Source organism: Pezoporus occidentalis, unplaced genomic scaffold (assembly GCF_034315485.1).
Source record: "Pezoporus occidentalis ecotype Australia unplaced genomic scaffold, CSIRO_AGI_Poc_V1 ctg44, whole genome shotgun sequence".
In the NCBI taxonomy this organism is placed as follows: domain Eukaryota; kingdom Metazoa; phylum Chordata; class Aves; order Psittaciformes; family Psittacidae; genus Pezoporus; species Pezoporus occidentalis.
In genome coordinates, this window is record NW_026915769.1 from 3326113 (window position 1) to 3343209 (window position 17097).

The window sequence follows — 17097 nt, forward strand, 5'->3', positions numbered from 1 at the left end:
TGTACAGATGTGTGTGTCAGTCATTATTTTTCCCTGTGCCCTAAAACTTCAGTGCTTTACTGTGTTACATTAAATAAAGCAGTAGTTCACAGGTTTAGGACAAATTTTCTGTAAGTAGGGAGCACTGGCTTAATCTACAACTTAGTTTTCAGCTGTGTTAAAATTAACCATGTGGTAGTACCTTGTTGGTCAGAACATCTTTCTGGTCTCTGCTTCCATCTCAACTTTATCAGACCATATGTGGTTACTTAATCCTTTTCCTTTTCACATCTTGTTTGCTGGAAGCTCCTTCCCTAAGAAAGGATTTTTTTTTCACTTCCTGCTCTGGGAACTATATAAGAGCTAGATGTTTAATGTTAAACTTTAACTGTTCTCAGGTCTGGGGAAATAGAAGAAACATGACAACCTGCCTCAGGTTACTGTGGGCATGGAGGGAAAAATCCCATTCCTTAAAAAAAGATAAAAGCATGATTCTGTGATGCAATTCTTGCAGGGAACCTGGGAATCTACAAGAGTGGCATCCTGTGGTGGGGAAAAAGTAGTAGCACCATTTGACTAAACACAGCGCATGGTACCTGCTTCCCACTGCTCCCTGGGGGAAGAAAGGGCTGCCTTTACTCTTAATTCACTGCACAATTCAGGTTATGGCTTTTCCCCTTCTCTCTCCCCCCTTAACTATAAGGAGGAAAAAAACTCTAGGATCTTGACCAAAGTTCAGAAACAAAAGCCTTTGCTCGCATTTCAGCTACACTTACTTAAGTCACAGGAATTGCATTTTAACACTCAAGTGTAAAGGGAGCTCAAATACCATTTCAAATATTTGAAGTACAAACTGGTGCCTTTCTCTTTCATGTGGCTCAGTACTTACCCCTTAAAAGTGACATTAGTGTCTTCAAAATAATGTCCTTTCTTAAAAAAAAATAAATAAAAAAGTATGAAAAAATCTTGCTGATACTTATAGTGGAGGCCAGAAGCTGAAGACATACCTGGTAGTTGTGTGAACAAAAAGCAGAACGTTGCCTGAAAGTTTATTACAGGCTCAGGTTTAATGGCCAAGGGCTCAGTTAGTTTTGCATTTGTCTTCTGGCTGTAGTGTCTTAAACATGCCTCCATGCAGAAGGATTTATGGACTATAAGGTGCTGGATGTTGTAGGAGAATTTCTTATGCATCCCCCAAAGAGCAACTGTAGAGGTTGTATAAATGGTCTTGGGTTTTTGTTTACTGCTGACAGCTCATAGATGTGTAATTTTCTTCATCCACTGAAGCATGGAGCAACTGTCTAAAGCAACTGAGAGACAACCAACTTCCTCAGTATCCTTAGTTTGCCTCCACAGTGAGGCAGTTTTGGTGTTTTGCATGCACCTTGGGCCCAGTTCTAAAGCTGGCAAACTGAATAATGGCTCGTGCATCTCTCCTGTTTCCAAGGGTGGACATTCTGAGGGTGAGCACAGCGTAATGAAGAATAATAAATTGTGTTGGAAAAGTTAAACCTTACAATACCTATGGTAGCAAATAACAGCTTCTGTTAGAGGTGGGAAAGAAATGATGAGACACCTTCATTCTTTAGCACTGTACATATTTATGGGTAGAGATAGGAGCAGGTATGTAACTGGAATCTCATGTAAATGAGAAAATCAAATATATGCATGAACATGTGATACCAAACATTTTACACAGGGAAAGTTGCCACTAAAAGAACAGGGAAGAATTTTACTGCAAATCAACATAATTAATAGTAACCCTGCCACTATATCACACAGGAAGAGTCAGTCACATGCTTCTCACTTGTTTAATTATAAAACACAACCTGCGCCAGTACTTCGACTAAAACAAATTGCTGATGATGCTTCACTTTCTACTGAAGAAATATTCAACTGTATCAATACTGTAAAAGACCAGAGATTATTAAATAGAAATAAAGGCTTAATTAATTAATTAATTAATAAAGTTAGAGGAAAGCATAAAAATTAATACGCTGATGCCTTCATAACAGTGTCACATGCTATACAAGGTAGGAACTGTGATCAGAATTCCAACTCAGTGAGACATTCCTGTATCTTGGTAGATACTTAATGTATGTAACAGCTGGATATAGGATACCTGATGTTAAAGATTCCAGTTTCCTCCCTCATCTGCATCGATGCCTTCACAGTTTGAGCTGTACATAGGTGGAGGAGTGTCTCGTGGATCATGCGTTCTTCCTTCTGATGTAATTTTGAAGTTTCAGCTGCTCAGAAATCTCTCACCTCACCAAACCAGAAAAATCATGATTTCTGCTTCCTGTAATTCTCAGAATCATCTGTAAGGGAGATTATTACAGTTGGTTTACATTTTATTTTAGGATACTAAATTGCTATACGCAGGGATTCTTTTGTAACGTACTTAAAATTATCTGTGTGGGAGCACAACAGTGTGTTCCTATAATCCCTTTTGGATGATGAATGTGAAAGTTAAATTTACAGCTCAAATGAACATCTTTTAGAACATAAACCCATTAGGAGGTACACTTTACTATTAAGAACTTAGCTCCCTGTGCAGCACTGTAACATTTAAAATGTCCTTAAAGACTTTCTTTCTGATGCCTTAACTTGTTTGCATTTGCTGAAAGTTTGTAGCTGGTGCCTGTGTGCAGAGATTACCTGACATTAAACAACTTAAAGTGGCATGAGCTCGTACAAATCCAATGAAAATACTGAATGTGACTATCTGTTAATAGATTTCAAACTGCTCTGAAGTTTTCAGAGGATACTTAAGTTTGACTTGTCATGTAACAATGTTTTCACTAGTTCTGATACATTGAGGAAGTGTACAAAAATCCATGGAAAATGTGAATAAAAGAATAAGAGATGAGTGTCTCGTGTGGATCGCTTTCACTCTGAGTGTGTAACACTGCATTAATAAAATGAATTTTACAGTCAGTTGCTTGCAGGTGAGCTCTTTGCCTAGAAAACCCTGTGCGTGGCCTTAGCACTGGTAAAAGCAGCAATGTCCTACTCTGCCCCTTCCCCAGGCTGCTTTAAGACCTCTTAAACTGCAAAAAGCCAGTTCAGCAGCAAGGCTTCTTGCCAGGCCACTGAGCAGAGTCATCTCGGAGGCAGGGCTGCCTCTGACTAGACAGAAGAAAACTAGTTCTTACGGGCTAAGAGAATGACTCTTGAGAACAGCCACCAAGAGTCCCTCTGCTTGAATACTGAAAGATCTAAGAGCAATATTAATCGGTGTTTGCCTGATTAACGACACAGAATTCACTTTAGATCTAGCCTAAAAGCCAGGCCACAACATGAGTCTTCTCTTCATTGGTTTGTGATAGTTTGACAAAAAACTCCAGCAAAAGTATCCCAAATCAACCAAGCAATAAGAATAAAATAGAAACAGACTTGTCATGACAAGTGTGGATCTTGCACAAATGCACCATGAACTGCTGAGACCATGGGAGCGCCTGTCACCCAACTGTACTTCCTGCCGTTAGCCACTATCATGCTGGTTAGTCCTACACCTTAATTCTGTTCATAGTTCTGGACCTACCCACTTTATGCCTGCAAATGGGAGCTACTTCTCACATGAAGATACAATTAATGGTTAGCAAAAATTAAGTCAACATCTCCCCATCATCACACCCCCAATTACAATGATTGAGAAATTCAAGAGTCTGCTCCATTTTTTAAGCATGCAGTTGCTATTAATAGAGAGCCACACTTCTACCAGAATTGCCCAGTATTTTTTTGGCTCCCCCCTGCAACGAAGGATAAAGAGGCTCTGCCTCCTGGGTGCCTGTTTGGCAATCTCACCATGAGTGCCACAGCACATTATTCCACCCTTTATGCTCACTACCAGTAAGGAATACATTCAAACACCACTAGGCACAGTAGAGAAAAAACACTATTAACAGAATTCATGGTCATTTAAGAGGTCTGTTTATTGGCTGCAGGGTCCAACACTTTCTTCACTGCTGCCGTATGCAAAGTCAACTCCATTTTTGGTGCACAAAGGTTCTCCTGGCTCTTTGTTCAAAGGGCTCAGTATAGTGCCAGCATGATTTTCAGCCCATCATCTTCTAATCAACACTGATGGATCAATGAGGCAAAAAAAACCAAACCATGCAACATGTGTTAGTCTGATAAAAGTAGGCTGAGAATATTTATATATTTACACAATGTTCAACATCGTAACCTGCTTGCAGCCTTGTATTATCTTGACCAAGCATCAAAACAGCTACATTCTGGTGTAAAATACTTTTTCATTTATGGTTTGGTGTAAAAGCTTTCACTTCACAATGCCTTTAACTGGATTCTGCCATACCTATTTCTGACACAGAATTTCTACACACCAGTGTCACACACTTTTAGTCGTACCTCACAAAATAATATAAGGCATTCGCAGATATCTGACTGCTGTGACCACAATGAATCCATTTTCCAGAGCTTTCAGCTGTGACCTTTGGAGACCATGAGTCTTTCAAACACAAAGGGCGAGTCCATAGGAGACAAGCGGTTCGTCCACGAACTATAAACTTTGCCATTTCTTGATGCTGCTACACACAACATGGATAGAATTTAAGACTACTTCATTAATTTCCTAAATAAAAATTTGTTCTTAAACCCCACTGGATAACAACAGGGCTTAGGCACTTCTGAAAATTTTATCTTATATCTGTCTGTAATAAGGGGAAGCTTCAGACTACAAAAGACAGGACAAGCAATCGTCTGGGAAGGGAAAAATCAGTGACTGTCAAGAAACAGGTCAGTAGTCTTGGAGTGTAGACTACGTATGTGGACTCCACATCCATACAAAACTTCAGTGACAAGGTGGGATTCTCTACATCAGGGTCTGCCAGAAGAAATCTGTCTACAGAGCCAGAGCCTTCAGTGTTTTAATTAAAACTTGGTTTAAGAATATACTTTGGGAAAACTGTTTTACTGCAATAACTCACCTGTGCAAACAATCCTGTTTTCTGGAAAGCAAAGCATGCCCGGAAATGTAAAACTGAGTAACAGTGATCCAGAGCCCAACACGCTTAAGTCTTGTAAACAATGAAGACCAGGAGAATAAGAAGAGAAGGAATGTGAACCTACGCAAATCAGATTAGCCAAAAGAGCTGAAAGATTTGTGTGGCATTTCTAAAAATGGCTTCTTTTCAAAGGAGACTTGGAGCCCACCCTGCACTGGCTGGCTGTAAGAGAACACAATCTCACATATGTCACTGTCTCTAAGGCAGAGCAATAATCTGCTAATACAAATTAATTAATTTAAGAGCTGTCTTTAGAAAACAACAGCTTTTACTTCTTAAATTGATAGCAGTGAAAAAACTGTTAAGGGTGAGAAGATTTACATCCTTGCATTTGGCATCTATCAATATGCATCATCTACGGAGAGTTCAAGTAGTAAACCTCTATCTCCAGAGGGAGTGAATGGACAGAAGGAAGAAGTTAACTGCTTCATGAGGTATGGTGTATGGTGGGATTGTGTAAATAAACAAAGCTGATCTGCAGAGCCTCCTAAATCTCTTAATCATGCTGCATTCTCACTCATCCACATAACTAATGAAAACCCCTGTGCTCCAACAGTTAAGACATCGACAGCCACACAGCCTTTATGGCACTCCGAACACACCAGTTTATTCCTCAGCCATTGTTTAAATGGTCAAGAGGCTCAAATGGTTTACTGGTTAGGAGCTACAGAATTAAGAACCCCTCCAAATTAAAAGGGTGAGAGGCTCCTATTAACATTCCCTTTTCTTTTTTTGGTTTAGTGCAATAGCGTGCTAAGGGCCCAGCTGTGCCATCTTGACCCAAGCAAAACTTAAGTCATCTTCCCCGTTAATCTGTCTGTACAAGGACAACAAATTCCAGTTTCCAGAGTTCATTTAAAAGCAGAACAAAACACGGAATCTGTTTCCCCCTACTTGATAACAGAAAGTGGGAGCCAGGGATGATACATAAGAAGTCTAACTTTAGAGAAGGAATAAATGAGAATCTGGCACATATACTTGTTTCTGAAAAGCACTATTGACATTCAGTAGACTTTCTGACCTCTGTTTTCTATGGATGTACATCTGGGCATACCTGTACCCTTTCCTATTAGAAAGGGTAAGACTTTGTACCTGCTACATACCTACAGCATATCCACTAGCAAGATACAAGTAATAAATAGGCTCTTTTTAGGACATTTACATTGCAGTCCTTCAAAAACTAGACATCAAAATCCACCCACATACATGTAACAAGCAGATGATACCTCCTGCATAACAGGTATGGGATCTGAACTGTACCTTCTGTAACGCTGCCCTTCTACTAATGTACTAGTTTATAATCATTTATTTGCTCTAAACTATTGTGCAGCAAGATTTTGCTCAGTCTTCTAGGTCATGTGAAATTAACCTACCTGAAAGTTAATACACGATAACAAGCATTTCAAATTACTGTCAACTGAGAAGTATTCAGGCACCTAGCACTCAGGTTCTAATCTGGATTCATTTCCTTTTCACGTGTGTTATTCCTCTAACTGACTGAAATGTATCAGTTGTCTCTAGTAGTACACATATTAACCTTCTCTGCCTTCCCTCCATACTGAATATTTAAAGGAAAACCAAACACTGATTGGCCTGGCCCATCAGTATGAAAGTGCAGACTAAGGAGCATCTTGAGAGGCTTCAGAGTAGGACTGGTCTTCTAGCTGAAGAGTGGTTTAACTCTCAGCATGGCCACAGGGAGAATAATTCTACTGACTGACATTAGGCACACTGCCTCAGGACCTCAGGTAAGCACCTAAGCTGCCTTGTGAGCTCCTCGAGAGGGCACTTCAGCTGCTGACTTAGGACTCCACCTCTCTAACCTGGCTCAGGAAGAAAGCCTAGGCATTAAAGTCACATGCCTCAGGTTAGACCACGTGCACACCTTCAGATACACACACACACAGAGTACCACACAGTCCCACAGAGCAAAGTTAAAAGGCTGCAATGTGAAAAGTGGCTGTGCTGGTAATGACAAAGCGAACGTTTCTCTGACGTTGCTGCAACACATTTGAAGCAAACTGAAAACTGGTCAGCTGTCCCTGCCATGCACTCATGCTGACAGGGTTAGAAATGCCATCACTCTGTACTATGGTGACTGCTGCTGGGCCTAGCCTCAGGTAGAAAAAGACCTCCTTACCATGCTGGATTCACCATGTTGGGCTGAATGATAAAGTAAATCTCTACCTTTATGCTGAAGTGGAGCTATTCCCATGGAATCTGAGGAAAAAAGGCAGAAAGTCCTATTTCAGAGGTTAAGTCATCATATGCTATTGGCAGAATAACAACAAAGCACTTTGGGAGGGAGACAAAGGTCCAGGCTCCAAGCACGTGCCACTTGGTAACTGTGGCAACAGCATTAGACTGAGGTGCTCAGAGTCTAAAAAGTGACAAAAATGGCATCTTCGCTCTCCCTTTGTGCATGTATGGAGTCTCCCATGCCCTAAGCAACACACTACCCCACCCACTGCTGTGCCAGTTATGCAGTCGTAAGTAAACTAAGTATTGACTGGCTCCCATATCAAAACAGTGAACCAGACTGCAGTAGTCTCAGTATTGAATCATTTAGCTTTTCAAATGTCAAGGACAGCAGAGTTCTGCTATGTAGAGAAAGCTGCATTTTACCTGTAAACATAAGGCTTTTTTCCTGAGAGCTCCTGACACAACTTTCAGACTTCCCATTATGCAATTTTTAGTCACTTCTCAGAGCAGAATTACATTTCAATCTTGTCTTTCAAGAAAACATGCCATGCTTTGGCATATAACAGTACAGTGAAACACCAACCAGGAGATGAAGAATCCAGGCAAGCTGCCCAACCATTAATCAGCTCTCATGCTCTCCTTGGCTACAAATACTACCACAGGGATGACCCTATGTATTCCGAAGTCCAGTGCGTGCAGGAGGATGTTGGTTATTGGTAAGGTTTTTAGATTTTGGAGTCCCATTATGGCCTCCTATCTTTCCACTTGGGACTCAAACTTGTATCGACGCGGCTAACAGAGAGATAAGCAGCATTAGTACTGGATATGAACCTCAGCTTTACTATAGCAGCACATTTTAGCCTTCTTTTCACTGGCTTATTTTCTTAGCCAGTTCTGGAGGATGAAAATGTTGCTGTTCTTTGGTAGATAGAGAAATCTGTCAGCAGAGTTCACCTGTCCTAACACTGACATGTGAATAAATGGGAACATTTTCAGCCTCTTAAGCTCTGACCTGCTGCACGTACCAAAATGGTGATGTATCTTTGTACCATCTTTTTCCTTTTCCTCTCCCGGCAGGAAATTATTCTCTCACCCCTTCAATCCCCACACGCACACACACACACGTTCAGACAAACATTTAAGCCAAACCACGGACAAGGAGAGTGTATGGGTGAGAGTCCATGGAACAACGTTCATTAGCACATCATTATGAAATTCTCAGGTTGTTTCTTTCAAAGAATATAAAGTTTAACACATTCTGTACATGTTGTTGGTTTCTTAGTTATAAAGTAAACACAGTAACAAACTGTCCATAAAGCATTGACTCGTTTTAAACACAGCCCCTTCTCGTTTTATCTTGCTTAAAGTCCTCTTCCAGTCAGAAACAGGCGATGTACTGCAAGTGGGCATTCGGTGTATGACAGCAGAGGAAGGAAGAAAGAGGCACTTTTGATCGGCTGGTATTCTTGGACTTCCCTTTTTCCTGCGGAGGTTTATGTTCCTGACACTAGATGGTAGTGTTAGCACAGAAAACCGCTGTGGTTAGGCACTTGGCAACAAGGCTCCAAGGCAGTGCCCGCTCTCTGCTATGTCATCAGAATTGGTTTCTGCCGCACTTCCAGGATATCTGGGCAAGGGAGAGAAAGAAAGAGATACAGCTAACTTAGAAAGCTCCTGAAAGTTGCCACAGCACCAGAAAGCACGAAGAACCAGAGATGCAATTGTGGACTGCAGCACAGTCCCCCTTATCCTGCTAAAGGAATTCAAAACACAGTGAGTATGTGACTTTGCCTATTAAAGTCCACCTTAATTCCTCCCCAGCTGCATCCTAGTTGAAAGATGGTAAGCCACAAATATATCCCATCATGTAGAGATGACAGCTGATCTATTAATTATCATTTATAGTAGGATGAAACAACATGCATCAGACACTGTGGTGTAATCTTCCAGAGAAACAAGTGGAAGTGCCATTAGAGGGGATGCCAAGGGTTTTTCCTTTCTTGGAGAAATGCACCATTCCCAAGACCCTTAGAGAGACTTCTGGTTCTGAAGATATGGGTGCAAATAATTCAGCTGTTTAATGCATTCTTATAGCTTGAGGCCTGTATTTCTGCACTCAAAACCTGCCATAAAGCCAACTCCTTTTGCTGGTTTCTCAGCTCTGTGTTGTCCAAATGTGACAGACTGTGAACCTGTAAATATCTGTCATAATCATGGGCATCTTTCCAAATGTGGACAGTAAATCCAGCGTGCTGGCACAGCAGTATGTAGGAGTATCTGGAAACTGGGTTGCTGTGTCCTTTTCAAAGCTACACAGAGAACAAAGAGTATGGGAAAAGGGAGCACATGCTTAATTATAACTTAATTAAGAGGCTGTTCATACACAGCTGCACAAAAATTGATCCGCAACTCCAGAGGGCTCCAGCCACACTTGTTAAGACAGACACATAGTGAAGTGAACACAGTAAAGGACCACAAAGAGCATTAAGGGACTGGATCATCTGACACAAAGAGAGGCTGAGAGAAGTGTGATAATCTAGCATGGAGAGAAGGCTCAGAGCAGAAGAAGTCTTATCAATATGCATAAACTCCAGACATTTTAAAATGTGCTTTGATCACTGCCGCTGGGACTTAGTTTCTTAGTACTGGCCTCATAAATTACCCAAGGGAGATGAGCATCTTTCCCACTTTACCCTGCCCTACATGTAATGCTCCCACTTGCTGGAAAGCTGCCACTAGCACAAGTGCATTAATTCCAAAAAGGCACTGGAAATGGGCTCTACCCCATGTGCCAAGCTAAAGCAAACACAGGTAGTGAAAAACTGCAGATTAAAATTCTGCCTTACGGCCCAGGCTTTTTGTGTCCTATTTCTGTGCATCTCAATATATACACCAACTCCTGCAACCGTATGTTAAACAAATTAAGTCTCAGAAAGGATGTTCAAGCTCAAAGCAAATATTTGAGCATGGAGGCATTTATGCCACCCACTTAAGCAAGTATTAAATGTCAGCAGGAACAATACATCTTCTGTGAACTCCAGAATGCCTGTGGTGAGAGAATGAGTGAGCTTGATAACTCCAGCTAACTAGCTGCAAGATCATCAACACAATTATCATAAGGCATAATTGCATGTTTTGCTGAACCATTGTTCAAAATCCACCCTTAATTACAGAGGAGCAATTTTTTACTGGAATTTGTAATTTCTTCTAAATGGAAATCAATCTCTACTTACAGTGAAAGGGCAAATGTAAAAACATCTCCTTGCTAATTATAATTTCCACCTTTACCTTACCAGCTATGATTTCCTTCTCTGCAGAGTAAAAGCCAGTCTACTTTTGCAACAGGCTCTGAGAGCTGAACCTGCAAATGAGGACAAGACTACTACAACCACTGTGTAAGAGGTGTCCTCTTTTTAGACCCAGACAAGAAAAAGCAGGCACTGATCAAAAGCCCACAGCTCAGAAAAACCTATTCAGCAGTCACCCCATTTGCCAGACATGAAGAGAAGAAAGAAGATTAAGTTCTTAGAGGAAGCAACAATTCTAAGGATCTTCCAAGGTTAGAGACAGAACTTTACATTCAGCTGGAACTACAGCTTTATTCCAACTTTATTCTAGTCTAGATTAAGGAGTTCAGCAATGGTTTTGCCTGAGATCAAACTTTCTGCCTGAGAAGATTGTGTGTTTCCAGTAGTAGACACTAGCAATGTCTGTGTCAAAGAAATTGCTACTACGTTTAGACACAGGAGACAGTGCTTAACCACTGTTACACTTTCTCAGTTTTCAGAATCATCTCAAGAGTTCCATAGGCATCTTCATTCTGCAAGCTGGATCCTTTAAAGGCTAGCAAGCTTGCTGATAAAGAGTTCAAGCAGACCAATTGTTTTCTGTAGTCTGCCTGTATTTGTAGGCAGTCAAGAGTTACTTGGATGAAAATCAAAACTTCATTAACTGCCTGCAGATTGTAAAACCCAACTTACTGTGCTATCCTGCCTCAGCTGAACAAATGCAGAGTTGGCTTTCATCAGTGTAGTAACTGACATAGCTGGACCAACAACACAGGGGACTCTAATGATTCATGGTATGACATACAAACATTATTATGTCTAGTTAAAGACACTGGACACCTGACAGATTTACAGACATCTTGCCTAACTCTGACCAGTCCAAGCAACTTGGATGGAAACCAAATCTAAGAGTCAAAACTGGCAAAGGAGGTCACTCCAAATTCCAGAGCTGCCTTTCTGTAACCCTCCCGCTCACAAGTCTTGCTACAACTATTGATGTCAGTGGATGGGCTTACAACAAGTTGCATACACTCATGAGATGGATGAACTTTCCATATTAAAGCAACTAGTGGTCTTCTGGGTGTTTGTTAGTACAAATTACCAACTTGCCTGAACCACCATGGAGCAAAACTGGCCCACAGCCAGAGTACAAGTTGACACCCTTCTACTTGTTCATACTGATTTGCTGATAGTCAGCAAATGAGGTTTGTTATGTTTCCTTGCAGAGAAATACTTGTTTCTCTGTCTTAAAAGAGGAATCCCCTGATACAGAAGACTGTCTAGGAACTAAAGGACTCTCTGCTTATGTGTAATACATGCTAAAATTCACCTGTTAAAATCCGATGCAATGGCAAAGTGATGTAAGTTAAGTGTGCATAGAGTAGAAAGTTTTCATCTGTTCTGTTCAGCTTCAGCCATGAGCCCACCAGAGAGCGTCCTGTTCCGGATAAGGACCGCGACCTCAGATTCGTAGCATTGTGCAGATCTGTAAAGGCAAAAGCAAGTTGAAGGTGACTGTTGTACTTCCTGTGTTTCATTGGAACACTCCTGAAAGTGAAGTAAAAAAAAGGGAGACAAAAGGAAAGCCTGCTATTCATTGTCTAGAGGTAAGTCACATGCAGGACACTACTACTACTATTTATTTTTTTTTTTAATCGGTCAGGTCTTGCCTGACACAGAATTCACTATTTACAACTGAAGCTAATGAATGGTATCAGCAGCTGGCAGCATTTATAAGCAGCCAGGAGAGGGAATGAAGCCTTTGCTACCACATTGCACAAGCAGAATCCTAACCCATACACAAAATAATATTCTTAAAATTAAGAAGTTACTCATGTAGAAATTCACAAGTGTTAACAGAAGAAAAATTGTTTCATATGAAGAAAATTGACGTCTACCAGATAGGGGAGAGTCAGCATTAATATGCTCTCAGCCAAACCTGGTACACTTCAGCAGTCTCATTCTTCTCATGATTAGAAGTCCACAAATAACTTTTAAACAAAAGGATACCAAGTCCACTGTCACCTAGAGACATGTTTTATAGCTGCAGGTCTCTCCCACAGCCAGGAATGCATATGCTGCATTTTTTGAGTGTTTCTGAACTTTCCCTCCATTCCCATGAAAAAATAAACCCTGTCCCACAGTGCTAAAAGCAGATGTTGAAGTGAACTGAACAATTCTGGACAAGACTGATCCAAGCTCTGGGATTCATTTGTTTAAAAGTACGTCCTGATCCAAACAAATTGGTCCTAGCAAAGGAAGAATACGTAACAGCAGCTACTCTAGCAAGATGCATAACAGCATGGGAGGAAGGAGGCTATTCCCTCTCCCCACACGTTACCACTATGCCAAGATCATTGGGGTCATCAGGTCAGAAGAACCTGACTCTGGTAGCTAGGATAAGTATAATTCTCTTGCTGTTTCACACTTGCACACAGCAGAAGTAAGCAAAGCGAGTCCTCATGGACTGTTCCTGTCCACAACAGGTCTGTCTGCACTGGAGGCAGCACAGGCCAGACCAAGGACGCTGCTTATTTTTTACCTTTCATGAAATTCATCACTGGGATCTGTGCCCTCTCCAAACAAGTCTGTTTAGCTGATACTACTTCTCTCACCTCCACCATCATCATCTCTGAAGAACTCCTCACTGTCATTTGCCGAGTGGGATTTTTTCATCTCTGCAATTCGATTTCGGGGCACTTTTCTCTTGAGGGATGGGGAGAAAAAGGATGGGCGATTGTTGCGTTCTGGGGTTGGCGGCGTGCTGAAAGAAGTGACCTGAAAGGGAAATAAAACAAATGCTAGAGGAAGTTCTGTTTGAAAAGTTCTAATGCTTCTAGTAAGAAATAATCAGTCTCAAATATGTGCCACGAGGCAATGATATGTGTGAAAATAAGAATCGTGACGGCATCTAGCTGTAAGGTTTATCAGCATGGCCAGAAAATGTCAACTGAAGAGTCATCTCAGCTTCGAGATGCTCATCAAGGTGAAAATGTTTTGATGTATCATCAACCTCCACTGTTATAAAGTCTCTCCTGAGCTGATGACTTTTAAGAAGGATTTATAGTCATGAAAGAAGAAAATTAATAATTTAGGCACCAAGAATGTCAATTTTATTTTTGCATGTTGAAATTCAGGGAACTTAATGTATTTCACACACTAAAATTGCGCATCTTCATTTCTTTGGCAAACACAAGGTTAGAAGGATGTCACTTGGGATCACTGTGAAAGGTCACAGTGTCACTGTGAAGCAGGGTCGCAAGGCAATTACTTAGCCCAAGATCCTGACGCAAAAGTGAAGTCAATGTACAATTACATGTATATCCTATTTCAATAGAGGATGGGAAAAACAAGTGGAGATGCCCCTGATGATTTGGTCAGTTCAAGTGATGACTAACAGAAGTATGTAATTGTCTATGGTAAAACACAGATTAGGGATGAAACTATAAAGACACCCTTCCTTCAAAGCAGTATTTGCTCTTGAGTAAACCACACTTATAGTCAACCATACTTGTTTCAGAAAGAACTGAAATGTAGTGCTTATATACTGGTTTTGCTAGTAATATTCTAGTTTCATCTCAAATGAAAAAATTAAATAGGGATATCTACTTTGCCAATTGAGGTAATTTCTGTTTCATCTTTCTTCACAGTCAGTTTCACAATCCCATAGCTGTCCCTGAGGTGACACCTGATACTGCTCATCTCTGTCCATACAAATAAAGAGGGAGATGACATGTGAGTGAGGATGACAGGCAAACAGGTTGGTGTTGCACTGCAGAAAAACACCGTGTTGTCCCTCTATCATTACTGTTAAAAAAAGGTAGAAGCATTCTACCACCCAAGTAATCCTCTCTTTAATGCAGGTTTTTAATTCTGTAGCCATTTCCTATCACACCTGGAGGGAAAACCAGAAACATACAAATCACCATTAAAACCATTAGCCAAAAGCAGCAATCACCCACTATCAAATCTATTGTGACATTTTCCAGTTGACACTTGAATTCTTGGAGCCAAAAGTTCAGGAAGTCCCTCCAGGCCTGATCTCTCCTGGCTGTATCTCTACAGTAGAAAGCAAGCACATCTAGTTAACGAGCTCTGTGCTGGCAGCTCATTTGCCTCGTAGGAAGCCAGAAACAAAAATCATACAGCTGTATAGAGACATTCAGAAGGAGTCCTGCAGACCTTTAAATTACTCAACTTAGCTATTGTATACACAGGAAACTATACTAGAATCCATCAGGAACTACCCATCCCAGGTCAGGATATATCTGTGTAAGTATTTTGAAGATGCTGCCTAATCCCCATTAATGAAGTAAAATGCCTCTATGGAAAACAACACTCAGGACTGAATAAGGGTGAAATCAGCACCTATGGACCGATTCTATAGCCATTTTACTCCAGTTGCATTAAAATTAAGCAAAAATATGGTACTGCCTCTAAATCTGTATTCTTTGCTTTAATTTTATACAGGTTTCACGTTGGCAGCATTCATCAGTGACAAAATCTAACCGTACCATTTCCTGTGAAGGTTAGAAAGCAACCTACATAATAAACAAATTCTACATTTCTAGGTAAATCCCATCTTGTACAGAAATGGAATATATTAATTTTCATAGAAAACAGGCAGAATCATCATTTTCCCTGGCATCAACATCACTGTTGTTTCCTAAAAACACTCCTCCAGAAGCATGAATCATCCAGTCATCTCTCTATTTAGCATGTGCTCAAGGAAAAATGAGCTAAAAATTCATCTGCATATACTGAGCGTGTTCAAAATACACACAGGGAAACCCAAGTTTAGAACCCTGATGTAAGTTAATCCCAGCTTCAGTCTGTCTAATGGCTTTGGAACAAAATATGTTCATGTTTAACCTTAAGTCAGTATTTCCATCCACTACTTACTCTCTCATGCACTGGGGATTCTGGATTTGAATCTTCTTCTGTCCCATACGGCGAAGTGTCACCAGTAGAAACTCTACTCACTGCCATCTCCGCATGTCCTTTCCCTTGTGGCCCTTTCATTCGGACAAACTCCATGTTATTGTATTTATAAAAGCCAAAAGACATTCTTTGAGCCATCTTAGCTGCAACACTCACCTACAATGCATCAAGACAGGAGAGGAAGAACACATAACATCACCTCCATGTTTCAAAAAAAAGAATATTATCAAAGTTATCTATCAGTAAGTAAAAAACATAGTGAAAGTCAAAAACATAGTGGATAATGATCATTATCTGGATTCTTGAAAAGCATGTTAAGCACAATCTGAAGTGATGTCCAGAGGGGAAGCAATCTTACGGATACAAAAACAAAGGCTCAGAGAAAAATCAACTCCTTCAGCTACCCAAAAGGCAGAGTTACCCAGTGGCACCCTGAGATAAAATAAAAAGGTTTTTATCCAGACTCACACAATGTGCCACACCAGATCACAAGAAGCCACATGCACAATTCAACACAGCCTGTGCAGGGACACTCATTTGAGTCCAAAATGCAATAGACATACACACACAATACTTCAAGCTAGCAAAGTGCACTGCACAATTCTGGCACTATGTGGTGGCAAGTCAATTCAGACATTTGTGCGTCCACATTGTCAAGGCCAAAGCTTGAAGAACCAGCCTCCATGTACAACTAACCTCTATTGCAGTTAGCCTCAAAACCCTGACAGCTTTTGAACACTCTCAACAGACAGAAGGGCTCAATTTCCAGTTAACACAGCTGAACTGAAAACTGAACTGAGAATGGAAAAAAGGAACAAACCAATATGAAAATAGTCAAGATTTTGCCAAGTGAAGCAAGTAGGACTTATCCATAAGTTTAAGTGGCTTATCACAACTTTCAGCAGTTTATAGCCTGAAAGGGCCAAGATGCTCATCATGTAACACAAATCATACTGCACTAAGAATTACAGAATCATTTAGGTTGGAGAATCCGTCTAAGATCATGTAGTCCAACTGCTATCCCATTACTGCTAAGTCCACCACCAAAACATAGAATCATAGAATTGTTAGGGTTGGACATGTCCCTAAGGGACACATCTACACATCTTTTAAATACCTGCAGAGATGGCAATTCCATCACTTCCCCAAGCAGCCTGATCCAGTGCTTGACACCCCCTGCAGTGAAGAAATTCTTCCTAAAACCCAATCTAAACCTCCCCTGATACAAAGAAAATCAAGTAACCTTCAACAGCACAGAAAGATTGCTTCTGTTCTGTCAAAAGAATGGTCAAATTTAAATTTTTACCTTTGGCCTTAATTGAGTATTTGAAGTGATAACAATGTAAAATAGCTGTGTGGTCAAACAGGACATTCCTAGGTTAACAGGTGACTTTGACACATCAAATCCTGTCTTTCCACTACAGGGCTTTCTTCTTACATTGTCTTTAGTGATTCTGCATTCTCACGTATTTTCATAAGACAGTGGTGGGACAGAGAAACAATTGCAGTTTCATGTTCCCTCAAAAAACTTCTAGAAGAGAGTGATTACTCACATTTAAAGATAAAGGAAATTATTCAGGAATTGTCCTGACAAGGGTAGGAACAAAGGGAAATGAAGTTTACAATCACAGTAGATATTGTGGGGATTTTTTTTGTTT

The 17097-nt window shown here is 40.6% G+C and overlaps 1 protein-coding gene across 3 annotated transcripts in view; it reads right to left on the reverse strand.

Annotated features, from left to right (window-relative positions):
- Positions 1 to 3892: 3892 nt before the first annotated feature.
- KIAA0930 (KIAA0930 ortholog) overlaps positions 3893 to 17097 on the reverse strand; it is a 78282-nt gene continuing 65077 nt past the window's right edge. For all 3 annotated transcript variants that reach the window (XM_062634917.1, XM_062634916.1, XM_062634918.1), the window contains exons 7-10: positions 15401 to 15595; positions 13114 to 13276; positions 11829 to 11984; positions 3893 to 8838 (exon numbers count right to left, since the gene is read on the reverse strand). In XM_062634917.1, coding sequence (XP_062490901.1) covers positions 8798 to 8838; positions 11829 to 11984; positions 13114 to 13276; positions 15401 to 15595 — 555 coding nt within the window. In that variant the 3' untranslated portion in view covers positions 3893 to 8797. The remainder of the gene's footprint in view (positions 8839 to 11828; positions 11985 to 13113; positions 13277 to 15400; positions 15596 to 17097) is intronic.